Genomic DNA, 14,556 nt, shown 5'->3' on the forward strand with positions numbered 1-14,556 from the left:
TTGTTAAGCCTATGAAGTGTAATATCTTCTCTCTTAGATTCTGAGGCAAGTATTTCTAAGAAGGTCAAAAACGCTCTGCTGGAAATCATTTTGAGTTCTTGTCACCTCATCAAATTGAGCAAATTTGTTGGAATTGCCAACAATGTATATGTGGTCGGTATCTATATTGTGAGTGGTTGAGGAATTGAAAGACATATTGTCGACCATAGGGATTATTTTCATAAGAATTCGCATTCTTGTTGAATGATGCTCCACCGAATGATGACAATGTAGCAACAGAGTTGTCACATAATCATCATTGTTGGTAAGCACCACCATTAAGCAGCGTTTCAAATTACGAAGAGTTGGTCGTCAAAAAAAAGAAAGAGTAAAGCCTTAAGAGCATCATTCATCTCCATTAGAAATTTCTAGATGGAGCCACAGTTTGGATCACATCTCACTAATAAGTTTTCCTCACAAAATACTTCACCAAAAGGTAGCTAGAGTTCATTCTAATCACATGAACCATCAAGAAAAAAGTACAATATTTGGCTGACCACGTATGTTCGGCCACTCATTATTTCTAATCTTTTTTTTTGCCGGACATTTCCAATCATAACCTAATAAATTTCTCCTTTTTTATTCTTATTTTCCAACATCTAAAATCCTTTTATTCTTCCTCTGGCTCCATCCCCAACAGCTGCTGCCTCCTCCAAAATTATCTTCTTCACTCTCCCTCCCTCCACCACCACCACTCCACCATGTCACCATGATTGTCTTGATATAAATTGCTTCTTGTTCCAAAACCTCCGGATGCTTCAATTGGAATTGATGGCGATGAGGAAGAAGTAAAGAAGAGATTGTTATGACCTCCTTGGCTCATGGCAGTTGTAACCGCTGATACATTATTGGGGATGTGAGTTATTCTTCTGTTCGACTAGAGTTCAAAATATATGTTATCATTCCTAATTACATTTATTAATGGATTTTTCTCTTCTGAAAAAAAAAGAAGGATAAAATCCCTTATTTAGTCATACACGTAGCACGTGATATTTTTTGATTGAGGAGTGACAGAAAACGAATGGAGGCCTAAGTTGGGTACCATTTTTGTTTTGGAAAAGCATATGTAAAATGCGCTAAAAAAAAAAAAAAAAAAAAAAAAAAACCTCAAAGTTCAGTTTACATCAACCCGGCCTCACTTCACAGAAAAGACATTAGAATTTTCTTTTGCTATACTTAATTTCCCAAATCTCAACATCACTTCCTCTGACATACTCTTTCAAATATTGCGGAATCTCTGTAATGTCTATGCATTTGCCTACAAAGCAAGGCATTGGACCACATTTCAGGCCTTCACAATCTGCACTATCCATTAAAAACACAAATTATGCACTGAAATAATAACGAACTTATGTGATGAGCATTCTTCATGAGTATGCTTACCCCCTCCCGACTGCAAATAACTTCGGAAATGTAAATAACCATTTGCAACAACATCAAGATCATGAAGACTAAAGTTGTAGCGTTTTTCCAAAGCTAAGAATAACACCTGAGGACAAAAATGAGTTATTAAACTGGCGAGAGATTAATAACAAGATAGAATGTAGTTAAGCTCTCTTTAGGTATCCATTTTTTTATTTAAAATTTACTTCTGGTATTATCAGAGACAAAAGGACAAATTCTCAAACTCACCTTTTCGGAACCGAGAGACATTAGTCTCTCTAAAGTGCTGAAAAATGCATCTGTCAAGTCATCACTGTAGATTACATCTGCAGCTACAAGCAAAGAAGCTTCATGGGCTATTTCAATTTCTGAAAAGGTCCAAGAATACCTGACAACATCCAAAATTCTTATTTATGTAATCAAGTAGATTATGTTAGGAAATATGTTAATTGTAAAGAACTGAAGAATTATAAACAATCAAAGCAATTATCACCTTTTAGTTTTACCCAAGGAGGATTCTTCTATGGTTAATCTTGGGGGCCAGGGATTCATCCAATCAAGTTCACGTACATAGACTGTAGTTCCAGGACTGATGAGTTCAGGATTAAGCCCAACATTTTTAGCACAGTTGCCAAGGATCTCATTCCCATGGTCTGATACAGAGGGCATCCTTATATAATCAGAAATCTGAATTGGATACCTAATCTAACTATTCATGGAACTTGCTGACAAACTCTTGCAATATGAAACCATTAATATTGAATTCATAACTTATAAATATCCAGTTGTAACCATTGTACCTGTTATAAACACTGTTTTAGCAACACGTGCTAGTAGTATACCCACCAACCCTGGTAAAGAGAATGTAATGTCACAAAAAAATTGTCGATACAATTTTGAATGACTCTGTACTTTGCAGTATTGACTCCACAAAAAGAAGGTATGTTATGAAACACGCATCTTTAGGAATAGAGCATTTTCCAACCCTAAATATGGTTCTTGAAAAGGGCACTTACTTTCCTCATATGTCTACAAACATTTGAATTTGATCCACAATTGAAAATTTGTATGGCTCATGTTAGTACTCTAACATTAGATTTGGTACAGACAATCTCTATATATCTAGAAAAAATAATGGAATGAGCACTAATGGAATATTGATTAACCCACTGATTTAACTATAGTGTACGGTCAATGCCAGACCACATGTAATCAAATAAGTTCAGTTTGTTCTTCAGAGAGATACACCGTTCTTATATTAAGTAAGGACAGCAAATATTGATCAATGTACCTGTACCAGCACCAAGTTCTAGTGATACAACTCCATCAAGCTCAGATGATGTAAACATCTTATGCAATAAAAAATCAGATAAGACAAGTTCTGCTCTCCACACCTGAGGGGGAAAACGAGTATGTAAGAATCCTTAAATAAACTACAACTGAAAAGGTGAAACCAATTACAACAACAAGAACCAGTGTTACCTGCAAACCAACACTTGGTAGTGTTGATGTGATACTATGCTGGATGGTCACGCTATAGCTTTGATTAGATAATTCTGCACAATCTCGTGGAAAAAATTGTCAAAACTAAGAGAACAGCACTGAAATAACCTAAAAAAAAAAAGGGTCTTATGCTGGTTTTGGTTAGGGCCAAAACACAGAATAAAAAATAAATAAAAAAAAGGAGAAGATGACAACTAGGGAGAAAGCTAGTGATAGTTCAAGGAGAACTGTGAATATAACTAATGGGAAGGCACTAAATGATATTTTGGAACTAAATGATATTTTGGAAAACACAGATGTAGGGAGCCAATCTGAGACCAAGTATACTCCAACCTCTAGTCATAATTATGGAAATGCTGAGTTTGTTAACAATGAGGTCTTATCAACTATGATTAAGGTTGGACTTGAGCTTCAAGTAAAAGGCTTCCACGAACTTGAGAATGGAGTCAAAATTGAAGCACCAACTGCCAACAGATAGGTAGCTCAGAGAAAAAAAAGAAAAAAGAAAAAAAGAGACTAGACTAGCCTAGTAACCAACTTGATTCCACCTAGAATAACTTTGAGAAGGAGATGGGCATTAAGAATCGTACTACAACATAATCAAATCACTACCTTTATTAAAATCTGCTGAACTTCTAAGCATAATCCTAGTCCTCAAGTGAGACCTTTTAGACTTGGAGCTGTATGGCATAAAGACTTCATTAATATTTTTTAGACTCAGGAGTACTTGGAAGGTTATGCATTATCTAAATCCCATGGCTTTAATCAAGCTATTGACTCAAAAAATAATAGCTCTGAAACAGCACGAATGGAATTGATTTTTGGTCAACTTAAGCAGAAGAAAGAGTAAGTTCCTTGCCAGACCTCTAGGAACTTAGAAGGCCACTCTCAGGAAGGATCCTAACCCTTTTCTCCCTCAACTGGAAATGAGCCTAACAAGGAATTTAATTAAGTTTCAGATCAGGAATCTATCTCGGCATCAAGAGTCCATATTGAAATGGTTACAAGAGGGAGAAGGAATATAAATATGCTAATCTTACACAAGTTATTACAAGGAGAAGAGACTGAATAGATGGGCTGAAAATAATCATGAGTAAGGATATTGTTGAAATTGACAACCTAGCTACAATAGTGGTAGCTGTTTGGAAGACCTAATGATAGATGTGAAGAACAGTTAATCTAATATTGGCGCACTCAAAGCCCAAGGCGTTGATGGGTACCTAGTTTGTTTCAATCAAATTCAGTGGTCAAGATGCGCTCAGTATAACTCTAATTTGGTGGTGGATATTTCTCATATTCACAGTATTCCATATGGTTTACACTATACCCTGACTGCATTTGAGATGTAGAAATTGTAATTCATTGATTTGTACATTTACAATGTTTACAATATATAGGAGAAACAGCATCAGTTTTGCAATGCTGTAATAACTACATTTAAAACAATATCAAAACTGATCCTAGATTGATGCACAGCAGTATAGGCTACAGCTATCTATATTTGTAACAATAGCAAAACTGATCCTAGATTAATGCACAGCATTATAGTCATATCAATGGCTAGTGATTGAGGAAGATTGATTGGGCTCGGAGGTCAGAGAAATCTGGAAGAGAGGAAGACTGAGCAAGGGCAGTACGAAGCATCAGGTAATCTGGTCCAAGTCCATGAAGTGTGGCCACAACCAGATCAGCATCAGAGACGGGTTGATTAATAGAGGCTAGGGAATCAGCAATGGACTTGGCTTGTTGGAGGTATTCATCAACAGATTGAGAACCTTTTTGAAGATCAAAGAGTTGAAGTTTGAGGCTTGTGGCACTGGCAACAGATTTTTGGGAGAAATGGCGGGTGAGGCAGTCCCATATCCCTTTTGATGTATCAAAGCCAATGGTGAGACGCGCCACATTTTCAGAAAGGGAAGTGGTGAGGATGCTAACGATTTGCTGGTCAGTAGTGAACCAGGTTTCATGCTCAGGATTGGGAATGGTTGTGGCAGGTGTGCCTTCACTAGCAGGTTGTGTTTTGGTGGCAGAAGGTTCAGGGATAGACCCATCTATATATCCCCAGAGTTTCGCACCATGAAGATATGGTTTTAGCTGACGAAGCCATACAAGATAATTGGTTTCTCTAAGTTTGGTGAACTGAGCAGTGTTTTGGGAGGGAGGGTTGGACGAGGAAGAGGCCATGGAGATAGGGAAGGAGGAAGAAGACACAGGAAAAACACAGGAGGTAAATCTGACACCTTAGACTACTGATACCATGTAGAAATTGTAATTCATTGATTTGTACATTTACAATGTTTACAATATATAGGAGAAACAGCATCAGTTTTGCAATGCTGTAATAACTACATTTAAAACAATAGCAAAACTGATCCTAGATTAATGCACAGCATTATAGTCATATCAATGGCTAGTGATTGAGGAAGATTGATTATCTTTAACATGAGAGCTCCCAATCGATGGTCCAATTCAGACCTGCAAGCTTGTGTTTCCCACTATATACATTGTCTCACAGAGTATAGTTGCTAGGCTCAGGAAGTTACTATGTGGCTTATTAAGTCCTAACCAGGTTAAGTCTGTGCCTGGTATTCATATTACAGCTAACATTCTTGTTGCTCCGAAGCTGATGCGTTAATTCACATCTCAAAATGTAAGCAAGACTATATAGTGAGGAAGATTGATCTCTCCAAAGCTTATGACAGATGGAACAGGGATTATATTGAAAGAGTTCTTTAAGATATTGGCCTCCCAAACAAGTTGATCATCATAAACTGTCAATCAGAAATTGACTGATGCTTTTAAGCCTGCAACAGGTATAAGGGTTGGAGATCCCCTGTCTTAATATCTCTGTGTTATAACTTGAGAAGTTGACTCATAATACTTTTGATGCAGCAAAAACAGAAATTTCTTATGAATCTTTTATAAGATCAAAGTTCGATTAAAAGGACAATCAAAGTAGGACAGGATGTCGACTGACATTGCAAAGCTAGTTCTAGACTAAATCGAAAAATAGCATCAAACAAACAGCAGTAGAACTCAAAATAGCTACACCCCAACAGAATTCCAATTTTAAAGAATAGCATGGAATGAACTATGTATGAATTCTGAGAATAACTGATGACCATAGAGCTGCCCAAAAACAAACTCTTTTCTAAAAAACCTCCAGCTCGTCCCCCTTCACATTTTCCCAGCACCAATCCCTTTTATCCCCTCCAAAGACATCTATCTTTCACTAAGGCCACACAATCAACTGGATTGTCTTCACTCATATTAGACTCCCTCAAAGGCCTTTTCCATACAGTTAATGCAACTGGACAATCTAAAGCAAATGGTTGTCAATTTCAGAACTATGTTTACACATTATAACCAATTAGCGGAAAGACAAAAAGCAGGTGTTTTTCTCTCACCCATGTCACAACTCACAATTGTTGACCTTTCAATGAGCAATTATCCAAACTACCCTCACCTTAGGAAAAACTTTGGTTTTAAACATTACTGAAGAGAAACTGAAATATTGGAATGGAAGAGTTGTACAAAATTGCTGCTCAAATGAACCAAGCCTTCTTGCAAAAATAGCTATAGACTCCACCAAAAGGATAAGGGCTTTGGGCATAATAGAAAGAAAATAATATGAAAGATGAGTTTACATTCAGCAATAATTTTAGGTTTAAATCTGACTATTCAAACACTTGGAGGGGTGTGATGCATGTGGGTAATTTATGCTGGAGTTTCTTCTGGATTCAATACCCCTCCTAAATTGATGGATTTTTCTGTGGTTAACATATAAGGGAGGATTTATCACTAATGAACAATAACTCAAGAAAGGGAAGATTTCTCACTAATGGACAATGACTCAAGAGGCACCTTACCTTGAAATAATATTGCAATCTTTTCTCTTGGTCTTTGGAAAACAGCCTATTATGTGAGATTGTGAAAGAGCTAGAGGGATTTGGCAACTAGTTAGTTAGGCATACTCGTAATTGGGAATGTAAATCTTAGATCATTGCTAATCTCCATACTACCTTATAAGTGGACAACTACCATGAATAAGATGGGGGATGAAGGGGATTATAGAATGCAAAGGAGTATGAATTGGAGGTTTTCTGCAAGTTTGGATAAGTTTTGTAAGGTCTTGGATGCAGAAATACAGCGCCTCCACTTTGGCCATAAACTTACATTGACAAAGGTATTAGTAATGTATTACAAATCGAGCTGTTGTAAAAAAAAACAGATAATGCCTTAGCTGTAACTTGTAAGCCTCATCATGATTGAAAATGTTGATAGCTGCCATCCCTTAGCTATACTCGTTGGCAATTGCAGAACTCTAAAGTCTAATGGAGGTTTGTGAACTAAGACATAGACATATTAGCTAGTTGGACTCACAGCCTCTAGCTGAATTAGCTAGTTTCTCATAGACACTTATCTTTGTTTGGTTTCTTAATCCCATCTCCCATATACAAGTCTTCAAGATCAAAAACATAAGCACACGCAATACAACATTACAAAAGTAATAACACTAACAGAATGAATACGTATGAATGACAACTTACTGGTTTTTCGTCTAGGAAGAATGAGATCGCCATCCTCATCAAAACTTATGTTTTGCTGTGTGGAAATGGAAGTAGTTGCGTCTTCAACTTGGGAAACGTCATTGGAGCTTCTGGGCTCAATCAATCCTATTCATAAGTGACAGTGTTAGAGGCTTAGAGCTTGCATGTTTCAATGAACACAAAACACAGAGAGAGCAAAGGTTAGAGAGATTACGTACCAGGTCCAGGTTGTGGGATGGAGAAGGTGAAGTAGGAAATATGAGGGCCAGAGAAACCAGGTGGGCACCCCAAGTGTACTTCACTCATCACCTTCTCCACCTCTGATTGCCCCCGTGTCTCCACTGACTCTTCTTCCATTGTAATTCCAGTGTTGTTCTGTTCCTCGGACTCTCAGAAGCTTGGTGTGTATTTTATTTTGTACTATCCAAAACGGTGCGTTTTTTGTGACACAGTCTTTTCTTCTTCTTTTGTATTAAGTTTTTTTTTTTTTTTTTTAATAATTCAGACTACTAGATATTAGCAAAGGTTAATTCCATGATAATGAACTAAAAAACCAAGTATATTAATTGAATGTGACGTGTATGTATATCTAATTTGTTCAAATCATGAACTTTGAGGATGTATACAATCAAATGTGATGAGTAAGCTAATGAAGGACTAGAAGTCCCTATAGTAGATATGATATGATAATGGACATACACCTAAGTAAATTTTTACAAGACACTTCTAATGTCAGCCTTCTTCTATGTTCCTTTCAAGAGCTGCAATTCAAGCTATCAATCCATCATGTTCCTCTAAGAGCTGCAATTCGGGCTGCCAATTCATCATACTCCGGTAGGTTCGGGTGCACATGGGCATCTGGTTGTAAGGAATTGCCTCGAGCATGCCTTTTTGTTGGCTCTGGTGAAGTTGATTGCTCTGGTGGTGGCAGAGATGCTGCTCTTTCAGACCTGCTGCTTCTGTGCCTTGTGGATTCATTAGTATTATCATCTGACTGGTTGTAGCAAGGTTTTAGATTTCCCTTCATCTTGCTTGAGTCATAGGGTGACTGTTTATGACTGTAATGCATCAAAAGCCCATCCATTACCCTCTCTTCTTCATCCCTCGGATCACTTCCATGATTGTCACCACCTGCTGGTGGTTTCGAGGTTCTCCTAACTGACCTTCGTTCAGCATGACCATTCACCTTCCTGGGTTCCTCAAAGACACTTTCTTTTTTCTGAGGCTTTGGTTTGTAGTAAGGGGGTGCAGTGAACTTATAGGAAGAGGGCACCTTGTTTTCTGCTTCATCCTCGGATCTACTTCCTACTGAACTTGAAGCAGTCATTCGGCCATCATGGGACATATCTGTTGCTTCATCATCACTTCCTACTGATGCAGTATCATCAGTTACATAGCTCCGTTTGTCTCCATCACCCTTATTTTTTCTCTTCAGAAGAGCGTTATCCTTCTTCTGTGATCTGTACATATCATCATCACTGTCACACGGAGACCCATACGTAGGCTGCCCCTGCACAAATGTCATACATATTTCAGAACATGGATTTTGCAGGATACTAGGAAAATGTTGGCATCTAAGCACATTTGCAGGTTCAAAAGATCATTCTTCAAGATCTTTTCATGAAGGTGAAATCTTACTGATGCTTACCTTGTTTGTTGGAGGTGGAGTAAACAGCTTCTGTTCCAGAGCCTTGGAGTCCCATTCGATTGAGTATTCTCTTGCTATGTCATGCATTAATTGTACCTTCATCTCCTTTGTAGGGGGCTTTGACTTGAATTTATCCGCAAACTAAGCATAAACAACTAATTGGATCAGACCAGAAACAAACCTATAGCGTAGGTATGACTTCAGAGAGCAAGTTATGACTTATTACCTCTTTATTTACAAAAGATTGTAGGGAATCTCCATACTTTTGAGTAAATATGTTTCTGAGGTCACGCAGTTCTGGCAAATCAGAAAATCTTGCTGCAGCATATATCACAGATGCAACAGCTTCCTTGCATTCTTCAGGACATTCCCTATAAAAACAGATAAAACAAATAAGAACAGGAGAAACTAAAAGTTGAACAAACTGCATACAATCAGTAGACATGTATGGTATTCATAGTCTACTACTTTACTCCGCCAATAAAAGCAAAAAGCATTATTTTGGAAGCCATGCATACCTCTGATTTTGCATGAGAGAAAGATGATTTGCGATACAGTCAAGAAAGTTCTCAGTCAGTGCATAACAGGCGGACATATTTTGCTCAACCAGAACTCCCTCAGCCTGTTGCACCAATTTATGAAAAGTTAAGAGCTTAGAATAATGTAAAATGATTTGGAAGGTTTGTGAGGTTAATAAATCATAGCTCTTTTCATTTATTAAGAGTAATCATAGTATCATACTCATACATTGCAATCATCAGTAATCCATATATATATAACACTCAATAGGAAGGTGGAGAGGACAGCGACACTGCATCTTTGCCTTCATCTTTTGTTAGCTAAACCATATGCCTCGCATTGAACCCCAATGATTACAGTAATAGTAAAATCTGTTTCGATGCAGGACCATAGATCCAATTTAGGTGCTCCAGGTTATGTTCCATTTTTCCCATGTTTAACCTATTAATTGCTAGCATAACATGTTGAGCACTCATGGTTCTCCAATTGGAAGCAAAGTGAAAGAGTCAAAGTTGACCAAGGCCAATGCAAATAAAGCCTTGAAACAAAATGAAGATAAAGACAGGTACAAAAGACACCAAGGCACATAATGTCATTTATGTGCCAACACACAGACTCATGACCTGGCATCTCCATCTATATTATGTTTACCACTACAACAAGTTGGAATCATCTACTGGTAAAGCAAACCCTTTTTAATGAAACTCCAAATTGGATCACATGCCCCACACACATCTGGTTGTCCAATTCATACAGAATGAATGACTCACGAGTAAACAGAAGGCATTCAATGCATGATCAACATCATGCAATCCATGGATAAAACATCTTCTTTTTTTTCTAAATTCCATTGTTGTTGAAACGTGTGAGGCCATGGTGACAACATAAAATGGGTCTCCAAAATGTACTGCATCATCAAACAAGTGAATATGTGGGCATGTTTGTGCAAGATATACATATGATGATTCTGAAAGGAAGCAACAATAACATGCCTATTTTTCTAGCCAAAAGGCAAGCAAACAGATAATCATCTAAAATCATAAGGCAGGGCACCAAGAAAGCCTATTTTTCTGGCAACAGTTGCATCAGAAGCCAAAAAAAAAAAAAGACTGTAAAAGCAAACCGTCCAATAAAGAAGACCATAAAAAGCAACGGAGAAACAAATACACCCAAAAAAGGATCATGAACAAAAGGCAACACATTCATTGGTGTTCAATAATCAAAATCCAATATAAAGATCAAAGCTTTTTTGGGCAAAAAAGCTAATGAACCATAGAACTTACCCTTCCATATGCATTAATATCAAGGCCATTCTTGAGAAGCTCGGCAACATCATTCTTCAAATACTTGAGCACAGAGTTCCTCTTCTTCTTAATCGCCTCAAGCCTCACCTTCATGCCCTTTAAATCAGATTTGCTGCATCAAAAAGACCCAAAATTAGAACCCAAAAACAAAACTTAAAGAAAGTCATATAAAAACAAGATATGGGTTTGTGCCAAATTACCATTTAGTGACAAATTTAGGCCTCCCGAACCCAAACATCTTGACGTCTCTAAGAATTTGGGGAAACTCACAAAAGCTGGTGAATAAGGAAAGATAAAAAGTACTGGGGGGAGGTTAAAAAAAACACAAAGAACAGAGCTTGTTCAAGAAAATGGGTGTTCTAAGAATGCAGCAAGGTAAAAGAATGACTAAGATTTTGGGAAATCAGGAATCTGGGTCACGCCAAGAATCGGCATTCAAGAAAACCCAGAAACAAAGAAAGAAAGAAAGCAAATGGGTTTGTTAATTGGGAGGGAAAGCAAAAAAAAAACGTTCACAAAAACCAGAGAAACAATGGTGGGGGTTTAACGAAATGGAGGGCTCCCTAAATAGGCATAAGGGAGAAGAAGCAAAGCTCAATCACAAAGAAATGGAGCTGCTTTACAGAGAAGAAGAATCTATATATATTGGCAGCTCTGTGAGCTTTTGCCACGTACGCCTCTCTCTGTTTTTGCTCTGTGCCTCCCTCCCGCTAAAAATAAATGCGAAAGTGGCCACTTTTAGGGAAGAAAGTTACGTGATTTGCCTTAGGAAGGAAGGTGCAAAAGGGGAGGGTAGTTTGGGAAGAAGATTTTTGTGCTGAAACTGCGGACTTCTCGGTTAAGGTTCTGAAGGAGGCAGTCAGATCGAGGAGGAAGAAAGACAGAGACACAAACAAATTGTCAAGAAATTTAGGAGTTCATTTCTGATTTATTGGATCTTTCATTAATTTTCCTTTTCTATCTAATCTTTTTTAACTATGAGCCAAAGAAAACAACAATCAATCTTAAATGGCAAGTTATTTTGATAACTTGCCCATATTTTAAGAAATCGCAAGTACAATGCTAAAGTTTAGCTCGTTGAATGAGCAATTGTTTCTTGATACTAAAAAATCCGAATTTTTTTTTTTTTTTTTCACATGGATATGTGCAAGAAAGTGGGTCAAAGTGTAGAATTTTTGGAAATAATTTGGCAGCTCTTATTGTTTCAACTTTGTAGGGGAAAGACCAGATCTTTTGGGGTTTTTAGCTATCAGGCAGATAATCTTTGTCATCACACTAAATTGACTTAGGCTACATTACATGTCCCTAAATTCATGAGATAAACCAAAACTGCTACATATTAGCTCTTATATAGCTGTCCTAGCTTAACGGGCCTGCATGTATAAATTTTCTTAAAAAAATAAAAAAGGGTTTGTATCACTAAAAAATACTTATTTATTGAGAAATAAATATGCTCGCAGCTAAACTTGCTTCATTAGGGCACAATTATGGTTAGAATTGCGTATAGTTTAACTTTTTTTAGGAATTTGTATCAATGGTATCAAGAAACTTCCATGGAGAACCAAAAACTACCATTAAGAATGTCACACATTTCATGAGAAACTTGCAACAAATGGGATGAAATCAGCTGAGCACACCCAGGTGTTTCAATTCTGTCTCGTCAACATGATTGGTCAACAGAGATTAAAAAATGAAACAAAAGATTAAGAAAATATTTTTTAAATCAGTGTGGACCAATCATGTTGAAGAGACAGAATTGTGATAGAATAATGGGGACAGGTGATTTCATCCCGCATTAAATTAGATATCTTTTAACACATTAATAAATTAATAAGCAAGCATTGTAGTTGATGCTTTAACACATTAATGACACCAGAATTTGGTTCCATTAATTCTTTGCTATCAATGACTAAAAATTACTTAATACAATTGTGTTCGCGCCATAAAAGAGTTTTCTTATAGTAATCTTAATTTTTACCAAAAAGAAATAACCTATTACTTTCAACCGGCCTAAGTGACCAAGGAACACTTTTATCTTGTCAGTTTTGATTTTTGGTCACTTGAAAATAAGAATGAAGTAAAAGAAAAAAACTTTGAGTACGTTGGACATAGTCAGCGTCCATTGGAAGCCAGCTGAAGGAGGGAGCATCCACATGTCAGCAGTGGCATGTAGCGTGAGGCAAGAGCAAGCGAGTGAAGCAGTCTCTCTTCTAGGTTCCTAGCTCCCTTTTGTGACCGACCTATTTCGTTAAGCTTTTACCATCACACCAGCTGTGTTGAAAGCGCAACCAAAGTTACTTATATTCATGCTGCTGGCTTAATTAGCATGCATAACACTAAAGCCAATTGGCCTCCAACCGAAGGTGTTAGTTACTATAATAAATCTCTTTTTTCTTGCTCTCGATCTACTTCTCTCTGTGTCACTTGTGAGTTTAAAATACTAAATCAAAGCAACAACCCAGAATTATTTAGTATTTCCTTTGTTTCCTTCTTCTAGTGACTTCACGATCAAGAATCACATGCAGTACTATTAGTCTCTCAAGTGTGAGCCCTCTACGATATTTCTTCTACTTATAAATGCTTTTCTGGTTTCAAAATTTTTTCCCTATCTGATTTATAATTCAAAAATTGACTGAAATCTGTTCTTGAAAGAAAAGATCGCGACTTAAATCAATTTTTCAAACAAGTATATATACCCACTAGAATTTATGTGCCTAAAAATCTCCATTGGCTTCTAAGAATATCACGTGCCCAAGCTCTATATAGAGAGTATCTTAGTTCGATACTTCGATGGCAAGGAAATCATAAAGATCAGGAATCAAATTTGTAAACTTGTCAACATCTTTTTGAATCAGTAGGGCCATAAACACGACCAAACTATTTAATTTAATTAAATCAAAGCATATTTTCTGCCTGGAAAGTAGCTTCTCTTTACTGATTAAGCTCCTATATGTATATAGCAAAATCAAGGTTAGCTGGCATTGAGCTGGTTTGTGATGCTTGTGACACAAGAAATGAAAACAATTATTAGAGAATTGGCAGCTGGAAGAGATGGAGTAAATGAATTGGGTTTAGGGTTTTCTGTGGCAGAGACAAAGACTTTGAAAGTATCTTGACAAATAAGTCGCCGGGCATTCCATGATTGAATCCAAAATTGATGTTTACAGGTTTAAAGTTGCAGCTTGTAGTACTCAGCACGTAGTCTTAGAATTTCGACTTAAGCTAATGACATACACTAATTAATTAATCTTGATCATATATAGTGGGTGACAATAAAATATTGTAATGACATGGATGTAGCCATATATATATGTGTATGGATGGATATGTGATGACTTGATATATGACCACGTCAATATATTTTTATGAAGTATGAGACAAGTGATTCAATCGACTTGTCCTCGTCACTGTACATCTAGTTTGAGACTCTTCGAGTTAAATATATATATATATTTTTTTTTTTTTGAGGAGAGAGTTAAATATTGTTTGGGACGTAAAATATGAATTTTTTTTTTATTTTAATAAAAAGAAAAAAAAAAACAAAAATTAGACAATGTTAGTTTTTTGGAATAAAAAATTTATATACCAATAAGCAGCGGCGGATTCAGAA

At 36.8% G+C, this 14,556-nt stretch overlaps 2 protein-coding genes across 4 annotated transcripts; both read right to left on the reverse strand.

Annotated features, from left to right (window-relative positions):
* Positions 1-420: 420 nt before the first annotated feature.
* LOC133725205 (uncharacterized) lies at positions 421-7,880 on the reverse strand. 3 transcript variants are annotated; one of them, XM_062152358.1, is made up of 10 exons: positions 7,694-7,879; positions 7,476-7,601; positions 2,905-2,978; positions 2,714-2,816; positions 2,223-2,273; positions 1,916-2,075; positions 1,672-1,810; positions 1,423-1,528; positions 1,255-1,339; positions 421-876 (listed from the first exon to the last, which is right to left on the reverse strand). In XM_062152358.1, the coding sequence occupies exons 1-10, from the start codon at positions 7,830-7,832 to the stop codon at positions 843-845; spliced, it is 1,017 nt and encodes a 338-aa protein (XP_062008342.1). In that variant the 5' UTR covers positions 7,833-7,879; the 3' UTR covers positions 421-842. The 3 variants fall into 3 exon arrangements, with proteins under 3 accessions (XP_062008342.1, XP_062008341.1, XP_062008343.1); XM_062152357.1 differs by lacking the exon at positions 421-876 and having other exon boundaries at positions 1,153-1,339; XM_062152359.1 differs by lacking the exons at positions 421-876; positions 2,223-2,273 and having other exon boundaries at positions 1,153-1,339; positions 7,694-7,880.
* Positions 7,881-8,016: 136 nt separating this feature from the next.
* On the reverse strand, positions 8,017-11,750 carry LOC133725204 (uncharacterized). The gene is made up of 6 exons (XM_062152356.1): positions 11,147-11,750; positions 10,926-11,058; positions 9,642-9,745; positions 9,350-9,494; positions 9,124-9,264; positions 8,017-8,985 (listed from the first exon to the last, which is right to left on the reverse strand). Exons 1-6 carry the CDS (start codon positions 11,182-11,184, stop codon positions 8,260-8,262), a joined length of 1,287 nt encoding a protein of 428 aa, XP_062008340.1. The 5' UTR covers positions 11,185-11,750; the 3' UTR covers positions 8,017-8,259.
* Positions 11,751-14,556: the final 2,806 nt, after the last annotated feature.

The sequence above is a fragment of the Rosa rugosa genome, chromosome 1, assembly GCF_958449725.1.
Source record: "Rosa rugosa chromosome 1, drRosRugo1.1, whole genome shotgun sequence".
Lineage (NCBI taxonomy): Eukaryota > Viridiplantae > Streptophyta > Magnoliopsida > Rosales > Rosaceae > Rosa > Rosa rugosa.